The sequence below is a fragment of the Bos indicus x Bos taurus genome, chromosome 10, assembly GCF_003369695.1.
Source record: "Bos indicus x Bos taurus breed Angus x Brahman F1 hybrid chromosome 10, Bos_hybrid_MaternalHap_v2.0, whole genome shotgun sequence".
NCBI lineage: Eukaryota > Metazoa > Chordata > Mammalia > Artiodactyla > Bovidae > Bos > Bos indicus x Bos taurus.
This window is the reverse complement of record NC_040085.1, coordinates 60,999,200-61,019,099: the sequence shown is the minus strand read 5'-3', so window position 1 is coordinate 61,019,099 and position 19,900 is coordinate 60,999,200. Positions and strand designations below refer to the sequence as shown.

Below are 19,900 nucleotides of genomic sequence, written 5' to 3'. Positions count from 1 at the left end.
AGCTCAGAAAGAATAGAAAATCTACACTTGGATTCTACATGCCATGGAGTTTTATCATCACCAAGATCTTTACCCATAATTTTTGCAAATTTTCTTTTCTTTCTGTATGACATAGACCAAGGAACTCAAGACAGTACCTTTCATATTAATAAACTCTAATATGTTTCAAAATTACCAAATCACTCCTTTTTAGTATTATTGCTCCAGGCTAAATTACCCTGTCTTTTCTTTCAGAATATCTTTTTCTCTCTTCACTGACATTGTATCATTTTCATTTTATAGGTATGTATGTTTTATTTTTAACAGGTAGTACATGGCACTAACACAGTACTCACTTCAAAAGGGAGAGTGAAAAACTAACCTTCCCCCACCCCTGTCTGTCAGACTTCCCAGTTCCACAGTCCAGGTAGCAATCACGGGTGTTCACATTCTTTTAAAAATGAGGGGGACCAAAATCAATCAGGTTCTCCCTGACTGTGTATTTAACGCTGAACACAGCAGGAGGATCTCTTCCTGGCTTTGACAGGTGCCAATTCTCTTAGACTAGCCCAGCACATTAGCTGGCATTTCATTTTCCTCCTCTGGCTCACCCCAAAGTAACAGCACTGTACACTCAAACATCAGTGCTCTATGAATCAGTTTCTACCCCAGAAGCAGAGAGTGAAAGCACTATCAAGGATCCTTCCGGGTCATCCAACCTCATGCCTTGATAAAGAAGTACGAGTTCCTAAGAGTGCAAGAGTCCACACTGAGTTGGAGGTGGAGTGACTTGCCTAGGCAACTTATCTTTTCTTCTAAACACTCTGCACTCTTGGAACTGGCCACATTTCCCTAGCCTGTATCTGTCTCTGTTAAATCGTATTCTGGGGCTGCCCTGGTGGCCCAGTGGTTAAGAATCCACCCGCCAATGCAGGGGACGTGGGTTTGATCCCTGCTCTGGAAAGATCCCACATGCCATGAGGCAACTAAGCCCATGCTCTGCAACTACTGAGCCAGTGCTCCAGAGCCCTTGAGCCACAACTGCTGAGCCCACGCACTACAACTATGGAAGCCCAAGTGCCTAGAGCCGGTGCTCTGCAACAAGAGAAGCCACTGCAATGAGAAGCCTGCGTACTGCAATTAGGCAAGAGGCCCCACTTGCTGCAACTGGAGAAAGTCTGCGCACAGCAATGAAGACCCAGCACAGCCAAAAATAAACAAACAAATAAACAAATCCTTTTCTGTTACTTAAGGATCATTTAAATAAATGTGAATAATATCTTTACACTTATTGCCAATTAAAAAAATTATTTCTGTTAGCAATAGATCCTGAAGAAACAAAAACAAAATTTTACCTTGTTCTTACTCTTTCTTTTGCTTCTGGTCCATTTTAAGCTATTTAGGAAGACAGACCACAGCAACAATCCTTAGGGGTGATTATATGTATTTGTGGAGGGCAGCTCTCTACAGAGCTGGCAAAGCATCTTGATTTCAATTGCGTCTATCAGAAGAGCCATGTCATAGAACTGCCCTAGAAGGGCTGTTTCACCTGAGTTTACTGCAGAGCCTGGGTTGGGGCATGAATACCGCTTACTTGTATCAGCTTAGCAACCAGTGCAGAAATAACAATCAGATCAGATCAGATCAGTCGCTCAGTCGTGTCCGACTCTTTGTAACCCCATGAATCGCAGCACACCAGGCCTCCCTGTCCATCACCAACTCCCGGAGTTCACTCAGACTCACGTCCATCGAGTCGGCGATGCCATCCAGCCATCTCATCCTTTGTCGTCCCCTTCTCCTCCTGCCCCCAATCCCTCCCAGCATCACAGTCTTTTCCAATGAGTCAACTCTTCGCATGAGGTGGCCAAAGTGCTGGAGTTTCAGCTTTAGCATCATTCCTTCCAAAGAAATCCCAGGGCTGATCTCCTTCAGAATGGACTGGGTGGATCTCCCTGCAGTCCAAGGGACTCTCAAGAGTCTTCTCCAACACCACAGTTCAAAAGCATCAATTCTTCGGCGCTCAGCCTTCTTCACAGTCCAACTCTCACATCCATACATGACCACAGGAAAAACCATAGCCTTGACTAGACGGACCTTTGTTGGCAAAGTAATGTCTCTGCTTTTGAATATGCTATCTAGGCTGGTCATAACTTTCCTTCCAAGGAGTAAGCGTCTTTTAATTTCATGGCTGCAGTCACCATCTGTAGTAATTTTGGAGCCTAGAAAAATAAAGTCTGACACTGTTTCCACTGTTTCCCCATCTATTTCCCATGAAGTGGTGGGACCAGATGCCATGATCTTCGTTTTCTGAATGTTGAGCTTTAAGCCAACTTTTTCACTCTCCACTTTCACTTTCATCAAGAGGCTTTTGAGTTCCTCTTCACTTTCTGCCATAAGGGTGATGTCATCTGCATATCTGAGGTTATTGATATTTCTCCCAGCAATCTTGATTCCAGCTTGTGCTTCTTCCAGTCCAGCGTTTCTCATGATGTACTCTGCATATAAGTTAAATAAACAGGGTGACAATATACAGCCTTGACGAACTCCTTTTCCTATTTGGAACCAGTCTGTTGTTCCATGTCCAGTTCTAACTGTTGCTTCCTGACCTGCATACAAATTTCTCAAGAGGCAGATCAGGTGGTCTGGTATTCCCATCTCTTTCAGAATTTTCCACAGTTTATTGTGATCCACACAGATAATGAGGTCTATTATTTGTTGAGCATCTCCTATTGGCAAGTGCTTTATATACATTTTTCATTTAATCCTCACAACCCTAAGAAGCTCTCATCTCATCTTCACTTGCCCAATTGGCTGGACCACTCAGTACTCTCCCTTCCCTTCCAACTACTCATGTATGCCCATGGCTCTTCAATGACTAGAATTTGCTTGTGTACTTCTGCTCCCATCAGCTCACCTGCACGTGTACCAAGAGACAGTTGAGTTTTTTCCCCAAATCTATTTATCCTAGTTGTACTTGCTATTGTGAATGTATCACTTTAAAAAAGTATAACAGAAATGATGACATATGAATTACCAAAAAAGCTAACTGCTCAAAAACTTTGTTACAAGCCTTAGAAAAACTCATTGTTTTACTTTTAAAAATCTGTTGTTGAATTCAGTGTTAGTGAGAAAACTATAAGGTAAGTTATAAAAGGAGGAAAGCCAGAATCTAGAAAGATTCTATGGTCTGTTTCTGGAAATGTCGTCAAATTCCAGTTCCATTTTAAGGAAATCACAGACAATAATGCATCAAGGGTGTGATTTATGCACAGAAGAGCAGCCTCAGTCAGGAATGCTGTTCTCAAAGAAAGGACCGTCTCACTATACAAAAGACGGCACGAGAATGTATTTACACATTAAGTTAAAATAATATGTTTAAACTCTTAAGCCTTTTCTATGATCCCCTGCTTTAAATGGCTATTACGATTAACACATTAACTATCTACCCTGATCAAGCCAATTAAGAGGTCACCTCAGTTCAGTTCAGTTGCTCAGTTGTGTCTGACTCTTTGTGACCCCATGGACTGCAGCACACCAGGCTTCCCTGTCCATCACCAACTCCTGGAGCTTGCTCAAACTCATGTCCATCGAGTCAGTGATGCCATCCAAGCATCTCATCCTCTGTCATCCCCTTCTCCTCCTGCCTTCACTCTTTCCCAGCATCAGGGTCTTTTCCAGTGAGTCAGTTCTTTTCATCAGGTGGCCAAAGTATTGGAGCTTCAGCTTCAGCATCAGTCCTTCCAATGAATATTCAGGACTGATTTCCTTTAGGACAGACTGGTTGGATCTCCTTGCAGTTCAAGGGACTCTCAAGAGTCTTCTCCAATATCACAGTTCAAAAGCATCAATTCTTCAGTGCTCAGCTTTCCTTATAGTCCAACTCTCACATCCATACATGACTACTAGAAAAACCATAGCTTTGGCAAGACAGACCTTTGTCAGCAAGGTAATGTCTCTGCTTTTTATTATGCTGTCTAGGTTGGTCATAGCTTTTCTTCCAAGGAGCAAGTGTCTTTTAATCTCATGGCTGCAGTCACCATGTGCAGTGATTTTGGAGCCCAAGAAAATAAAGTCTGTCACTGTTTCCTTTGTTTCCCCACCTATTTGCCTACTGAAATGTATTCCCATTTTATAGATGAGGAAAGGAGGTTTAGAGGTCAAGTAATTTGTCCATGTTCACATACCTACTTATTGGTGCAGCTGGAATTTAAAACCAAGTCATCTGACTTCAAAGCCATATTCTTGATTTTGATCAAGGCTGCCTCATCATTTATACTCTAAACTTGAATATCTACAATGCCACTTACAGCCTTATAATTCTCTTTGCATTGTAATGTCTTACTCTGCAAAGGAGAAGGCTAAAGTATAAAATAATCTATTATAGCTTTTCCAGTTCCATATAGGTTTTGCTGGGCCCTTCCAAAAGGATGCATCTCAGGAAGGTTGGCTGTGAAATCAGTTTCTAAAGCAAACCTTGTTCTCTCACTGACTCTAACATTTAATTGTAGCCATGGAATTTGTCTATGGGAATGGTCCAGAATTTTGGCAAAGAATGACTACCTCAGGGCATGTGGGAGTTTTAGCCTTTTTCCAATACACAAAAATTCTTTATAGCATTTCCCAGATTTTGGAAGTCCCCTTCCCCATCTCGATACCCTTCTCTTACTTGACTTACACCAGAGATTTCCCGAGACTGTATTTTACCTAAAAGAATGTAGAGGACCAGGGTATAGGTAGGGGGATGGCAGGAATGATACCGACAGTGTTTAAACACATACCCCAAATTAATAGTAATTGCTTCTACTGAAATGTATCCTCCTCTGTCACCGTGGAATTCAAGAGTCTCATTTGCTTAATATTAATAATATCAAAGGGGCTTCCCAGGTGGTGCTGGTGGTAAAGAACACACCTCCCATGCAGGAGACATACGAGAGGTGAGTTAGATCCTGGGTTGGGCCCACTTTATTATTCTTGCTGAAGAATCCCATGGACAGAGGAGCCTGGAGGGCTACAGTCCATAGGGTCGCAAAGAGTGGGACACGACTGAAGCGACGAAGCACACAGCACAACTTATCAAAATGTAAAGCAATCATCAATTAATTAAAAATAAATATAATTTTTAAAAAGAGAAGCTACATTCATGATATATCTTTCCTCAGTGTAACCTAAGTTTATCCCCAGAAATCTTAAAGGTGAGAAAAGAAAACCAAAAAAAAGATTAAAAGATTTTTTTTGTCCCATTATTCATGGATTAAGCCTGTAACTCTAACTCTAAACTCTAACTGTAGAGCTTATAACTATAAATCTTGTGAAATAATAGAAATCCCAAGACTATAGGGCTCAAAAAAAAAGAGTCTAAAAGAAGCCAGCTTGTTCATCTCCTTCCTCCCCTCTTCCAGGCTAGTCCAGTTTAAGTCATTTATTCCAGCCAGAATCCATCCTATTTTTGAAGTATGGTGGGGAATTAGAAACACTACTGCCTTCCTCTGTAGCTCATCTAGTGTTTAATAACTCTCACTGTCATTAGAGTCTAAAAAAACCCTCGCGAACAGGGGCTGGATGGCACATCCTCATGACCCAAGGCACGTGTACCAAGGAGGTCTCTGACTTTTCCCAAGCTGTGGGATCTTTGATGCACAATAAAACAAGCAGGCTTCTTGCTTACTACAGTGTTTTTTCTGATTTTTTTCTTTCCTAAGTCCCAGGAAACAAACACTAGGCATGGTGAGGAAAAGCAAGGTCCTGTAAAACCTTTGGACTCTTGGAAACGGGCAAAGGATCAGGCAGTGGCAATATTGGGTCCTCTGAGATATCACTGAGCCATCTTCACAATGTAGTATCAGGAAGGCCAGGGCCATATTTAAAAAAAGGTTCCCCCAAAGGGAAGGAAGCTGAAGCTAAAAATATATCATGCCAGCTGTTATAAATGCTTCTCAAAGGAAGCAAAGCAACTAGAGTTACCTCTTTGAAGAGCAAATGAGGGGTTAAGGAAATAATGGAATTTTTCAGTTGCATGCCAGGTTGGCTACATTTTGGGGAGGAAGAAATTTTCCACTGAGAAAGAAAAATCTGTTGTTAAAAAGACAAAATAATTCCATGAAAATTTAAAAAGGAACTCCAGTAACACCAGTGGCTCTGAAGGCTTAGGATGGAGATGACCTACAGCCAGCAAGACAGAAGTGAGATCTCCAAGCCTTGCCCCTCTTTTCAGTTTCCAGGAGGCCACTTGCCAAGACCTCTTCTTATCAGACCTTCCGAAAGCTGAGTGGTCTCCCTCCTCCCTTTGCATATGTGTCCTGATGGTTTTTTACAGGCTAGTTGGAATGAGCTTGAAGTAGATGGTGGCCTTGTAAGAAAATGAGAAGAGCAGAGAGACAAGGAAGGACTTGAGCCAAATGAGTATTTTTGAAACAGCTGGCCTGGGCTGCCTAAGGGGCTGGTGGAATTGGAAGATTTTTTTTTTTTTTTCAGTTGCAGATTCAGGGTTCCCAAAGGAGCCAATTTTCCTTAGATCTACATCACCTCTACTTTTCACCTTGCCTGATGAAGTAGTTTTGTTTTAGGTATTGGCTCTCTGAGGCCCAAGAGCCACCTTTTCATTAAGGGATGGACCCTAGACCCCACAAGAAGGTCGAGAAACAGGATCAAAGCCCAAGAAATATCCAGTATGCCCCAGTAGTTTTTAGTTTCTAACTTTCAATTTTGAAATAATTACAGATCTATAAGAAACTGCAAAAATACTACAGGGAGAGGTCCCCTGAACTCATTCCCCCAGCATCGTCCAAGGTGACACAACTATAGTGTGTTAACGAAACTAGGAAACTGACACAAACATAATACTGTTAATGAGACTACAGACCTTACTCAGATCTCAGCAGATTTTGCACACACTATTTTCTTTGGTATGAATTTGTGCATCTTATTACCTGTATAAATTCATATGCCCACCTCCATATTCAAGATCACAATATGTTACTAAAGGTCTATTAGTACTGAGATCAAGTTGGTAACATGTCACAAAGAAAGGAAGAGTAATGATAAATGTCACTGTGAGGATGATGACAGAATGCTAAACGATCAATATTATCACCATATATTTAGTGAATTTCCAAGAATACTTTCTCCTATATTTTGGAAATTTGATAATTTCATGAACATCTGTGTAGTGAGCCCAGGAATTTATTAAGTCCCTACTGCTGAGCAAATGTTTCTGGCAGGGCAGGCAGACAGGCTTCAGCTCTTATTGAATTATAGTGGCTGCCTTGAGGGGCATGTTGAGGAGGATGTGGAGGCCACATCTGGGCTTAGCAGGACACAACCATTATCTAAGAGATGCTCTACCACGAGAGAATGGCAGCTGAATACATGCCAGGAATTTGCCATCTCCAATATTTCTGTGACTTTTTGAGGGTGTTCTAGGTGTGAGGAAAGAGGGATAAAGAGGACAAAAACCCCTGTTTCCAAGGGGTTCATAATCAGGAAGGGGAGGCAAAGATGTCAACCAACAACTGGAGCACAGAATGCTTGCTACATGGGTTAGCGCAAAGTGAGCATACTTGGGGCATATGACTTCGATGGTCTGTGACATTGGTCAAGTTACTCAGCCTCTCTGTGCCTTAGTTTCCTCATCTGTCAAATGGGGATAACAATATTAGCCACATCATGGAGCTACAAAAGTTCAATGAGTTAATATTTATGTAAAGGGTTTTGAAGAGTACCCAGCATGTAGTAAACACTATGCAGTGATTAATGTTAATTTACTTTTTGTAACCCATGGTACCAAATTTTTTAATATATAGCTTTTACTAGCATAAAAGTCAACTGAGGTTAATAAAAGAAATACTGAGATTCCAAGAATACTTTCTTGTATTCTTCATCTATAGTCTCAAGCTGTACCATGAGACTCTAGATGAAGTAGACAGCTCAGATGGAGCATTCTGGAATAATTTTTGCAACCCAAAGTTTCTGAGTTTTTACCTCAGATGAGGCTAGCAAAGGTTGGCATGTTTTCAAACCCAAACGTAAAGCATGCTAAGAAAAATCAAGTATTATCAACAGTTTGAATGAAAACAGGCTCCTTTCATTTGTAACTGCAGCATAGTTTTTCTCCCAGGTCAAAGTCCACCAGCGAAGAGTAGAAAATGGTTAGAAAGTCAGTCTGGGGCAATGGAGGTGGTTCTGACCTCTACACAGCAGAATTGTGTGGGCTCTTAAGAAAACCTGGATGGTTCTTTTCCTCAAAGATTAACTTTTTCTATAGAAGACTTGAGACAGAAAGAAAACCTAGAAGTGCTAAGCCAGGCTCTGGGCACACTGCATGTGGAGTTGCTTGTGATGGCCAAAACAAAGCTGACTAAGACTTGTGTATAATTCGTGACAGCCAATACCTTGGTCCCACAGACTCATGATGAAGAACCTGCATATTCTTGCTCTCAGTCATCAGACCCCTGAGTAGACTTAAAAAGAGAGCTAGGTACTGAAAGCAGATTCTTCCCTCTCGTCTGAAACACCTTGATGCTATCCAAAATGGTGCCTCAGACTCTAAACGGTCCCAACCCATTCCTCTCCTATCTCATGGAGGAAAAGGCCCTGCTCAAACATCCTGTGAGATCTCCTTTAACTTCTGCAGTCACTAAAAGGCACTCTCTCCTCTGTCTAAATGGATAAAAATAGGTTGATTCTTATTAAATTTGGGCAGAGTTTTTGCCTCCTAACCTTAGCCTCATCTTAATCCCTTCCTTCAACAACCTGCATGATTTTATTTTTTAATGCATCATTTTCTTCATCTCAATGTGCAAGCACCTTCTCAAAGTCAATAGACATTCAAAATCAAGCTTATAAGCTAGTTTCTTGCCTCTTATCTCACTGGAATCACTAACTCAACTGTATTCATCCCTTAAAGGCCTATCATGTGTGAAGCACTTCCAATTGATCTCTAAGATCTCTCTTTTTTCTCCAGTGGTAGTTATTTTATTCAGTGGTAGTTGGCAAGGTACTTTCTGCCTGTGTCCCCTCTGCCTCTGTTTCCTCTTCTTCCTGGGCACACAGTGAGACTACATCTACCACTTTCCCTTGCTATTAAAAGTGGCCATGTGACAGAGTTCTAGCCAATGGGACGTGAGTAAAGCTTATCTGTCCATGAAATCTTCCCAAGAAGACCTCCCCCATCTCTTTCTCCTTCCTGTGGTTTGACAAGCCTGGTCACTTTGGGCTACATGTGGTGAAGATGGCAGAGACATGTGACAGAGAGAGCCTGGGTTAATGAATAACTGCTTAGAAGAATATCACATGTCAATCAGGGACACCTGTTCTGGACTTTACATTAGTCAAAAACAAACTTTTTTGTGGGTTTGTTTCTTTTAGCAGCAAGGACTACCCCAAGAGATCAATGAAGGGTCCCGTCTCCTAAGATCTCTCTCTTAATAAATCCAATGATCACTTCTTGGTTCTCATCTTATTGGACCTATCAGTAGCATGTGAGTCAGCTGACCACTTTTTCCTACTTGAAACCTTTTCTTCATTGCCTTGCCACACACTTGACTTTTCTCCAACTTCAATGGTTTCTCCTTGATTTGCTGCTTCTTCCCCTTTTCCCCAGCCTTCATGATGATGTGCTCAGGCTCAGTCCTCAGTCTTCTCTATCTGCATCTCTACCATGGTGATCTTATCTCATAGTTTCATAATTTTAAATACCACCCATGTGCTGGTAACTCCCAAAGGTCTATCTTAGGTCAGTCTTCTCTCCCAAACTGCATGCTCATATGTCCACCTGCTTACTGGACATCTCTGATGGTCTAACAGATGTATAAAGTCACCATATAGGACACTGAACTTCCAACATTTTTGTAAGCAAAAATCCCTGGAGTCCTTCTTGAATTCTTCCCCCTGACAACTCATTTATTCTGTCAGGAAATCCTATTGGCTGTACTTTGAAAATACATCTAGACTTTACCACTTCTCTCCCCCTCCTACTGTGGCCGTCCTGGTCCAAGTAATCAACAGCTTGCCTGGATTACTGCAATAGTCTCTTAACTAGTCTTTATGTTTCTGTCCTTGCCCTGGTATAATCTATTCTTAACACAGCAGCCAAAACAATCCCCCTTAAAACACGAGCCAGACCACATCGCTCTTTTGCCAAAAACCTTCCGAGGGGGTTGCTTAGAGCAAAAGTCAAAGTCCTTGCAGCAACCCACAATATCCAGCACGATCTGTCCCTACCATGGTTGTCCACCTCACTCACTCATTTTTAGCCAACAACCTTGTTTGCTTTTTCCCAAACAAGCTGGCACTTCTCTATCTTGTGATCTGAACCCTTAAGGCCAAACCATTTTCTATTGCAGTGAAATGGTCATAGCATATTCAAGCCCCCCTAGACCACTCTGCGTGGCCTGGGCTCAGGAAAAGTACAATGCAAACGAGCACAAGAGTCTGGGGAGGGCAGTTAATGCTAGTGCTTTGCTATTCATTGTCTTACCCAGTCCCTCTCATTCATTTAGCAGACACTTACTGAGTGCTTACTGTTGCCAGCCCTGGCCAGGCATTCACATACATAATCTTATTTACCCTCACCACAACCCTCACAGGTAGATATCATGAATGTTTCCACTTTGCAAGTGGTGACCTTGCTCAGAGAGGTGAAATAACTTGGCCGAATTGTAGGTAGCTAATTGCAGGTCTGAGGTTTGGATGGACCCAGGAAGCAGTGACACCAAAGTCTTTTTTCTGTTTACTTTGTCAAGCTGCCTCCCAGGTGCTCAGGAGATATCTGATAGAAGCATTGAGTGAATGAATGACCCAAAGGACTGCAGTTTGGATAAGCACAATTTAGCTACTATCGACAAAGCAGAGGAGTAAAGCAATGACATTAAGGTTTTGTTAAAGAGATGTTCTTAAAATACAAGTGTTGATATGACCCAAGTGTTTGAATGAAACTTCCTGGAGGAAAGATCTGAGCTCTTATCTTCTTTACTGATGCTCTGAAAAAGGGCTCTAATTCCTTTTGTAATATGTACTCTTTTTCTAATATGTAATCTTCTTAAACCTCCTTTTTCAGCTCAAGTACTACACTAGACTCAAAGGCCTAGGAGACAATGACAAGCATCTAAGCACTTCCTTCCCATCTGCTGGGCTTGGTAGCCACAGTGAAATATAAAAGTGACAATCTGATAACCATCTCAAATGTACTAATCTTATCAAGACCTGACAAAAATGTGTTACATCAGCAGAGATGGAAATGTGATGACCCCAGACTAATTTCAAGATGGATGACATAAAACTCAACCCCTTAAAATACAAAAGACCAAGTTTTGAGAGGGCAGGCAGCCCAGAGCTTGCATCTCTCCTAACTATCAAAGAATTTTGAAACAATTAGTAGATTCTGTCATTAACCCAGAAAACTCGGGCCAAGAAGCTCTGTAGTCTCAGCCTGCATGTGTCTGTTTGAATAGTTCAAGCCATCACTTTCCATCACACAGAGGTTAGTGAAACTGTTTCCTGGATTACTAGTTTGTGAAAAAAAAACTGTCACAGAACCTCTTACACAATAAATTAATGATGCAATAATCACCTAATTCCCCAAATATGCAGGTTATCAATATCTAAATGTGAAAACGGAGAAAAGAATTTTAAAACCTCGTATTGTGGCATTATCAAAGCAGTAGCTGAAGTATTTCTTTGATTATTTCACTGAAGTACTGTTTCAATCAATGTAGTGAAAATTCCACACACTTACTTAAGAAAGCCATTTAAAAAGGCCCATTAGCCCCAAGATCCATGTGGAGGCAGAGGCCAAGAAACTGTCACTGCCAATTCTTCATACTCTCAGATCTTTTCATTGGGAGTTCCTGCCTGTTGACAGGCACACACAGTCTAACTGCGAAAGCTTTTCCCCAAGAAAGTTATCTCGGGCCTGACACTGTCTTCAGAGACACATGCAAACGAGCATCAAGGATTCTCTTCAATGGTGGGCCACTCTCCCACGCACATACAGAGGCGCCAGCAGCATGTATTCCACTTTGCTCAGCCTAAGTGGGGAGCCACAGAGAGCCACCAGACCCAGGCCTGGCCCCATCTGCGGGCAGAGTACTTTGCTTTTGTGTCCAAAGAGCAGAGGGCTGCCCTCTGCTCTCCCCTCTGGCAAAGCCGTTCCTGCCCCACCTCTCCTAAGGGGTTAGACTGAGCGAGAGAAGGCCACAGCATTCACACCAGGCCACAGACAGAGCAGCATTCTCAGTTAGCAAACCTGCTCCCCCTGGTCAGGAGGAAAAGTGACCCTGACAACCGGGGATTAAGACAAGGAGATGCAAGGGAGGGAACATTCCAGGGTGAAATTTAAAAAAGAAAAAAAAGAAAGAGAAAGAAAGGAAGGGGGAAAAAAAAGAGAAAGAAAGGAAAAAAAAAAGAAGTGGAAAAAGAAAAGAAAATGCACAAAGCCCATGAGGCTGTCTGGTTAAACATGGGTTAGAATCAGGTATAGAGCATCACACGGGAACTCAATGTCTTGGCAAATCCAAAAACCCCAGGTAAAAGGTACTGGGTGAAGGCATTTCTGTTTGTGGAAAGCGGAAGTTTCCTTCTTTCACCACTTATCTCATATTTAATTTTTTCTTTTTTTTAATCTATTTGTAACCCAAATTTAAACCATCAATCATTTTTACCTGCCCAGGATTTTTCTCTTTCAGGAGTTGAAAGAACAACAAACACGGGGTCCAAAGAGCCCTTTCCCGCAGCCAATTCCAATCAGCCCTTCTCTCCCAGGGTTACGGGGTGCCCAGAGCAGACATTCCCAGCGGGACATGCCACACACAGCAAGTCACCAAACCAGACTGCACTAAAGGGCTTCTGGGGGACTTACTTGTACTTGTGCTGGTTCCAATCGTATTGATTGTGGTGGGGACGGATGAAGATGAGTAGAGGGGCACGTGGCCGTTCTCACACCCCAGACTTTTGTCCTGCCAGTTGGAGGCGTTGATGCAAATCCCAGAATCCCGAGAGTTCTGCCACCCATTAAGCTTGTCATCGGAGTTCTGTCTTTGGTGATAGTAGTGCGTCTGCCCATAATCCACAGAGTCCGAGCGGCCTCGGTTCTGGCCGCCAAAGCTGGTCGACGTACGGTCCTCCAAGTGGTTCAGCCACATGGCCAAAGCACTGCGGTCTTCCAATGAAGTGGCCGGATGGATCAAAGCATAGGACAGCAGCTGCCTGCTCTCCTCGATGTGCTGGTTGTGTTCAATGGAGTGTGCCAGGATTTTGGGCAGCAGTTTCATATACTCTACTTTTGCGTCGAGGTTTCCTGGCTTCAGCAAAGGCAGGTGAGTTAACAGGAGGGAAATCACTTTATCCTTGGATTCCTGTTGCCATTGGTTAATGATTCCTGAAAAGGAAAACAGGCAGGGCAAATAAGCAAATACACCACCATGGCACCAAGCACCACACTATGGCACCAAGCAGCACACTGTATAAAGAGAATTCCTGGGGCCTGGAGTCTCAGTCTAGGCACCCTGGCTAAATTTTCTCAAAGCAGCCTCTGCCTCGAGTGGAGATCTGACCTGAGGTTGTCAGGGGGTGCTGACTTCAGTGAAACACTAACACTGAAATGTTTGGGTGCTCAATCTAACTCTAATGCAGGTCTCCAAAGAGGCTATGACCATTTTGGTACAAATGAATACAACTTACAGCTATTTTATTTCTTAGGATAGTCTAGGCATACCCTCAGATAGGGGAATAAGGAATAAGAAAATCCCCATGGAAAAATGAGTAGAATTAAGGGTCCATATTGTAGCGTCCTCAAAGGCAAGGCTGCTTTCCCTTCCCTAGACATCCCTGGAAAGTGGATGGAGCCCTGGCAAGTGCATTTGTGTGAAATGGGTAAAATCTCCTAGATGGAGAAATCTATCAGGAAAAAAAGATGCCCCTCATCTGGGTGAAGCCTGCACTTTCCTCATGAGAAGCTGACTCAGAAATCGACTGTGATCTCAAAGCTAGAATCAACAATGGACCCAAGATGGGTCCAGCGGCATCTCTGATCACACATGCTAAGCAAGCTATTTTTCTTTAAGTATAGAAGGTCTGTTTGGTTATTTTTATTATGGTAAAATACACTTTTTAAATATACTTAATATTTACCATTTTAACCATTTTAAGTGTACAATTTTGTGGCATTAAGTACATTTACATTATGGTACAGCCATCACCACTCTCCATCTCCAGATCTTTTTTATCTTTCCAAACTGAAACTCCATATCCATGAACCACTAACTCCTCATTCTCCATACCCACAACCCCTGATGACCATTATTCTACTTTCTGTCTCTATATATTTGACTACTCTACTTATCTCATATAAGTGGAATTGTAAATTGGGTTGGCCAAAAAGTTCATTCAAATATTTCTTAAGATCTTATGGAAAAACCCAAATGAACTTTTTGACCAACCCAACAGTATTTGCCCATTTATGATAAGAATATTGCACTTAGCATAATCTCTTCAAGGTTCATCCATGAGAATGTTTTCAACACTCTTACAAGGAATTCCTCTTATTCCCGACTACTCAAAACATAAACTTCTTGCCTTTGGGTAAACATGGATTACCTAATGGTAATGTTAGTTAGTAACATGGAGTAACTAAACAGGGGCTTCCCAGGTGGTACCAGTGGTAAGAATCCGCCAGCCAATGCAGGAGATGCAAGAGACATGGGTTAGATCCCTGGGTCAGGAAGATCCCCTGGGGAAGGAAATGGCAAACCACTCCAGGATTCTTGCCTGGAAAAAATCCCATGGACAGAGAAGCCTGGCGGGCTATAGTCCATGGGGTTGCAAAGAGTCAGACACAAGTGAACACATACACACACACAAACATGGGTTAACAGTACACTTTGCCTTAACTGGCCTTTAAGAAGTAGTTTGTTCTGCAGACTGATAGCTATCCACGGGACCTGGGATGATAGGAAAGAAAGCTCCCTGCCAGAAAAGTCATTCCTAATACCTAAAGACCTGAACTCTGGCCCACTGATGACTGTATAAGGGATAAAGCTTTCACAAAGTATCTGCAAGGTTGAAAAGGCATTTCTGGAATTTAGCAGAAGGGCTTCATAATTCTAGTGAGGCACAAACACATCAGACCAAGCTCAAGAGTCAGTGTTGATCATGAGCTACAAATGCACCAGCTGCGTATAAGGCCTCTCAAGAGGAAGGAGTATATTCAAAGAACAATATCAAGGGAGGAAGGCATGGTATGTCATAAAAGAATGTGGGCTTCAGAGTCAGGCACACAAATCCCAGCTCTGCCACTTAATCGGCAATGGAACTTTGGTAAGTTCCTCAACGTCTCTGAGCCTCAGCTCCCTCATCAGTCAAGAGTGCTACCAACAGCACCTGCCCCTCCTTGTGTTACAGGACTAAATGAGGTAATGTAACAAAAAGACCAGTCAAGTACTTGATGATAGAAATAATTCCTTCTATTTGTCTCTGCCTTAGTCAGGCCCACGTTAGAGTCATGTTGGGTGGTTTCCGATACCAAGTTTTAAAAATAATAGAGGCCAGAGATGATCCAAGAAAGGCCATTAACCATTATCAGAGTTGATATAAAGCTACAGTAATCAAGACAGCATGGTACTGGCACAAAAACAGACATATGGATCAATGGAACAGAATAGAGACCTCAGAAAGAAACCCACACACCTATGGTCAATTAATCTTCGACGAAGGAGGCAAGAATATACAATGGAGAAAAGACAGTCTCTTCAGCAAGTGGTGTTGGGAAAGTTGGACAGCTGCGTGTAAATCAATGAAGTTAGAACATGCCCTCTTACCACACACAAAAATAAACTCAAAATGGCTTAAAGACTTAAACATAAGGCATGATAACATAAAACTCCTAGAAGAGAATACAGGCTAAACATTCTCTGACATAAATCATCCAGTGTTTTATTAGGTTAGTCCCCCAAGGCAATAGAATAAAAGCAAAAATAGACAAATGGGACCTAATCAAACTTACAAGCTTTTGTACAGCAAAGGAAACCATAAACAAAACAAAAAGACAGCCAACGGACTGGGAGAAGTATTTGCAAATGATGTGACTGACAAGGGATTAATTTCCAAAATACGCAAGCAGCTCATACAACTCAACAACAAAAATACAAACAACCCAATTAAAAATGGCCAGAAGACCTAAATAGACATTTCTTCAAAGAAGACACACAGCAGAACAACGGGCACGTGAAAAGATGCTCAACATCACTAATTATGAGAGAAATGCAAATCAAAACTACAATGAGGTACCACCTCCCCCAGGAGAACTGCCATCATTAAAAAAGTCTACAAACAACAAATGCTGGAGAAGGTATGGAGAAAAGGGAACCTTTCCTATACTATTGATGGGAATGTAAGTTGGAGCAGCCTCTCTGGAAAAGAGTATGGGGATTTCTCAAAAAACTGAAAATAGAGTTGCCATATGACCGAGCAATCCTACTCCTGGGATATATGTTTGTACAAAACTATAATTTAAAAAAAAGTTACATGTACCCCTATGCAGAGCAGCACTATTCACAACGGCCAAGACATGGAGACAACCCTAATGCCCATCGAATGATGAATGGATAAAGATGTGGTGCATATATACAATGGAATACTACTCAGCCATAAAAAAGAATGAAATAACGCCATTTGCAGTAACACGGATAGACTTAGAGATGGCGATACTAAGTGAAAGACAAAGACCACGATATCACTTATACATGGAACCTAAAATACGACACAGTGAACTTACAGACAAACCAGAGACAGACTCGGAGAACAGACTTCACGTTGCCAAGGGTGAGGACGAGAAGGGTGGATTGAGGGTTTGGGATTAGCAGATACAACTTTTATATATGGAATGGATAAACAACAAGATCCTACTGGATAGCGCTATACTCAATATCCTGTGATAACCCATATGGAAAAGAATATGAAAAAAGAATGTACATGTAGGTAAATCTGAACCACCTTGTTGTACAGTAGAAATTAACACATTGTAAATCAACTACCCTTCAATAAAATAAAATTTTAAAAAATTATCAGAGTTGGCAGAGGTAGAAAGTGAAAAGGTCAAAGAGCTTATAACTGAATATGAAGAGATGCTTTACTTTTTTCAAGTAGGGATTTCATAAGGAGATAGACAGTCAACTACTTGAAACAGAAGTCTTCAAACAAGCATGAGAGAAAAAGATTGGATGTGGAGAATAAGTGAAGTGCCAGCATGACAAAAGACTCAGAAGAGTCACCAAGGAAGGTTCTACAACTTCCATCTTGGGGGCTTGAAGAATCGAGATAGATGATCCAGCTAAGCAGTCAGATAAAAATATAATGCAAGCCACATGTGTAACTGAAAATTTTTCTAGTATTAAAAGGGGGCTTTCCTGGTGGCTCAATGGTAAAGAATCCTCCTGCCAGTGCAGAAGACGCAGGTTTGATCTCTGGGGCAGGAAGGTCCCCTGGAGAAGGAAATGGCAACTCACTCCAGTATCCTTGCCTGGGAAATCCCATGGACAGAGGAGCCTGGGAGGCTATAGTCTGTGGGGTCACAAAAGAATCAGACATGACTTAGCAACTAAATAACAACAACAACAGCATTAAAAGAATAGTAAAAAGAGGAGGTGAAATTAATTTTAATGATATATTTTATTTAACCATTATACAGTTATATATATCACTATATTATTATTTTAACTTGCAATCAATATAAAATTATTGATGAAACATTTTGCATTCTTTTCTTTGTACTAAGTGTTCAAAATCCTGGGTACATTTCATATTACCAAAGGCAATCTACAGATTCAGTGCAATCTTTATCAAAATACCAATGACATCTTCACAGAACTAGAACAAATAATTTTAAAATTTGTATGGGAACACAAAAGACCCTGAGTAGACAAAACAATCTTGAGAAAGAACAGAGTCAGAGGAATCACACTTCCTGACTTCAGGGTGGGCAGGCGTGCTAAGTCACTTTAGTCGTGTTCGACTCTGTGCAACCTTATGGACTTGTAGCCTAGCTGGCTTCTCTGTCCATGGGATTCTCCAGGCAAGAATACTGAAGGGGGTTGCAATGCCCTTCTCCACCCTAGCTTCAGACTATACTACAAAGATATAGTAATCAAAAAAGTATGGTACCAGCACAAAAATAGACACACAGATCAATGGAACAGGATAGAGTCCAGAAATAAACCCATGCACATATGGTCAATTAATTTACAACAAAGCAAGCAATAATATACAATGGAGAAAAGACACTCTCTTTAATAAGTGGTATTGGAAAAACTGGACAGCTACATGTAAAAAAATGAAATCAGAACATTCTTTAACATCATACACAAAAATAAACCCAAAATGGATTAAAAACCAAAAATGTAAGACCGGAAATGATTAAACTCTTTAGAAGAAAACCTAGGCAGAACACTCTTTGACATAAATCACAGCACTATTTTTTCTGGATCCATCCTATAGCAGAGGAAATAAAAGTGAAAATAAAATACACAGGACCTAATTAAACTTTTGCAGAGCAAAGGAAACCACTGACAAAATGAAAAGACAACCCACTGAATGGGAGAAAATATCTGCAAATGATGTGACCAATAAGGGGTTAATTTCCAACATATATATATGTATATACACAGTTCATGCATCTCAACATCAAAAGAAGTTAAAAAATGGACAGAAGAACTGAATAAACATTGTCCCATAGAAGAAATACAAATATCAACAAGCACAAGAAAAGATGCTCAATACCACTAATCATTGGGGAAATGTAAAAAAAAACCACTATGAGATATTACCTGTCAGAATGGCTATCATCAAAAAGACTACAAATAACAAAAGTTGGTGAGGGTGTGGAGAAAAGGGAATCCTTGTACACTGTTGGTGGGAATATATACTGGTGCAGTCACTGTGAAAAACAGCATGGAGCTTTCTCAAAAAACTAAAAATAGAACTACTATATGATCCAGAAATTCTACTCTTGGGTATATATTTGGAAAAAAAAAAAAAAACAAAACACTAATTGGAAAAGATACATGCACAATGTGCACAGAAGCATTATTTACAGTTTTCAAGGTGTGCAAGCAATCTAACTATTCATCAACAGATAAATGGATAAGGATGTGGTGTATACACAATGGAATACTACTCAGCCATAAAAAAGAATGAACATGAGTGGACTTGGAGGGTATTATCTAAGTGAAATAAGTCAGACAGAGAAAGACGAATACTGTGTGCTATTACTTATATGTGGAATCTTTAACAGGACAAACTAGTGAATATTAGAAAAAGGAAGCAGACTCAGATATGGAGAACAAACTTGTGGTTACCAATGGGGAGAAGGAAGGGGAAGGGGGAGTACAGGGGTAGGAGATTAAACTATTACACACAAACTATTATGTGTAAAATAAGCTACAAGAATATCTTGTACAACACAGGGAATATAGCCAATATTTTATAATAACTGTAAGTGGAGTCTGAACTTTAAGAATTGTGAACCACTCTATTGTACACCTATAACTTACACAATATTGTACATCAACTAATTTTTTTTTAATCCAAGGTGCACTCTGCCACTGACAGCACATCTCGGCTTGGGTTAGCCACAGCTGAATGCCCAGAGGCCATGTGTGGCTGGTGGCTACTGAACTGGCTAGCATAGGGCTAGAGACATTCAGATGGGGAAGGGGGTGGGAGGGCACAGATGACCTCAGCAGGTCCCTCCAAGGTTCCTGACTCTATATTTAGCAAATTGCCACCTGACACAAGACAAGCCTTGTGCATTCCAGTAAGTATATAGACTTTCTTTTAAAGTTGCTTTAGGAGACGAAGAAATCACCAATTCTAATTTTCTCATCGATACATTTCCAGCAAACACCTGGCATGTTTTACATTATGGATATGCTTA

At 41.2% G+C, this 19,900-nt stretch overlaps 1 protein-coding gene across 2 annotated transcripts in view; it reads right to left on the bottom strand.

Annotated features, from left to right (window-relative positions):
- Window positions 1-19,900, bottom strand: part of SAMD4A (sterile alpha motif domain containing 4A) — a 227,052-nt gene that overhangs the window by 76,688 nt on the left and 130,464 nt on the right. For both annotated transcript variants that reach the window (XM_027554161.1, XM_027554160.1), the window contains exon 3: window positions 12,833-13,351. In XM_027554161.1, the coding sequence (XP_027409962.1) occupies window positions 12,833-13,351 (519 nt within the window). The remainder of the gene's footprint in view (window positions 1-12,832; window positions 13,352-19,900) is intronic.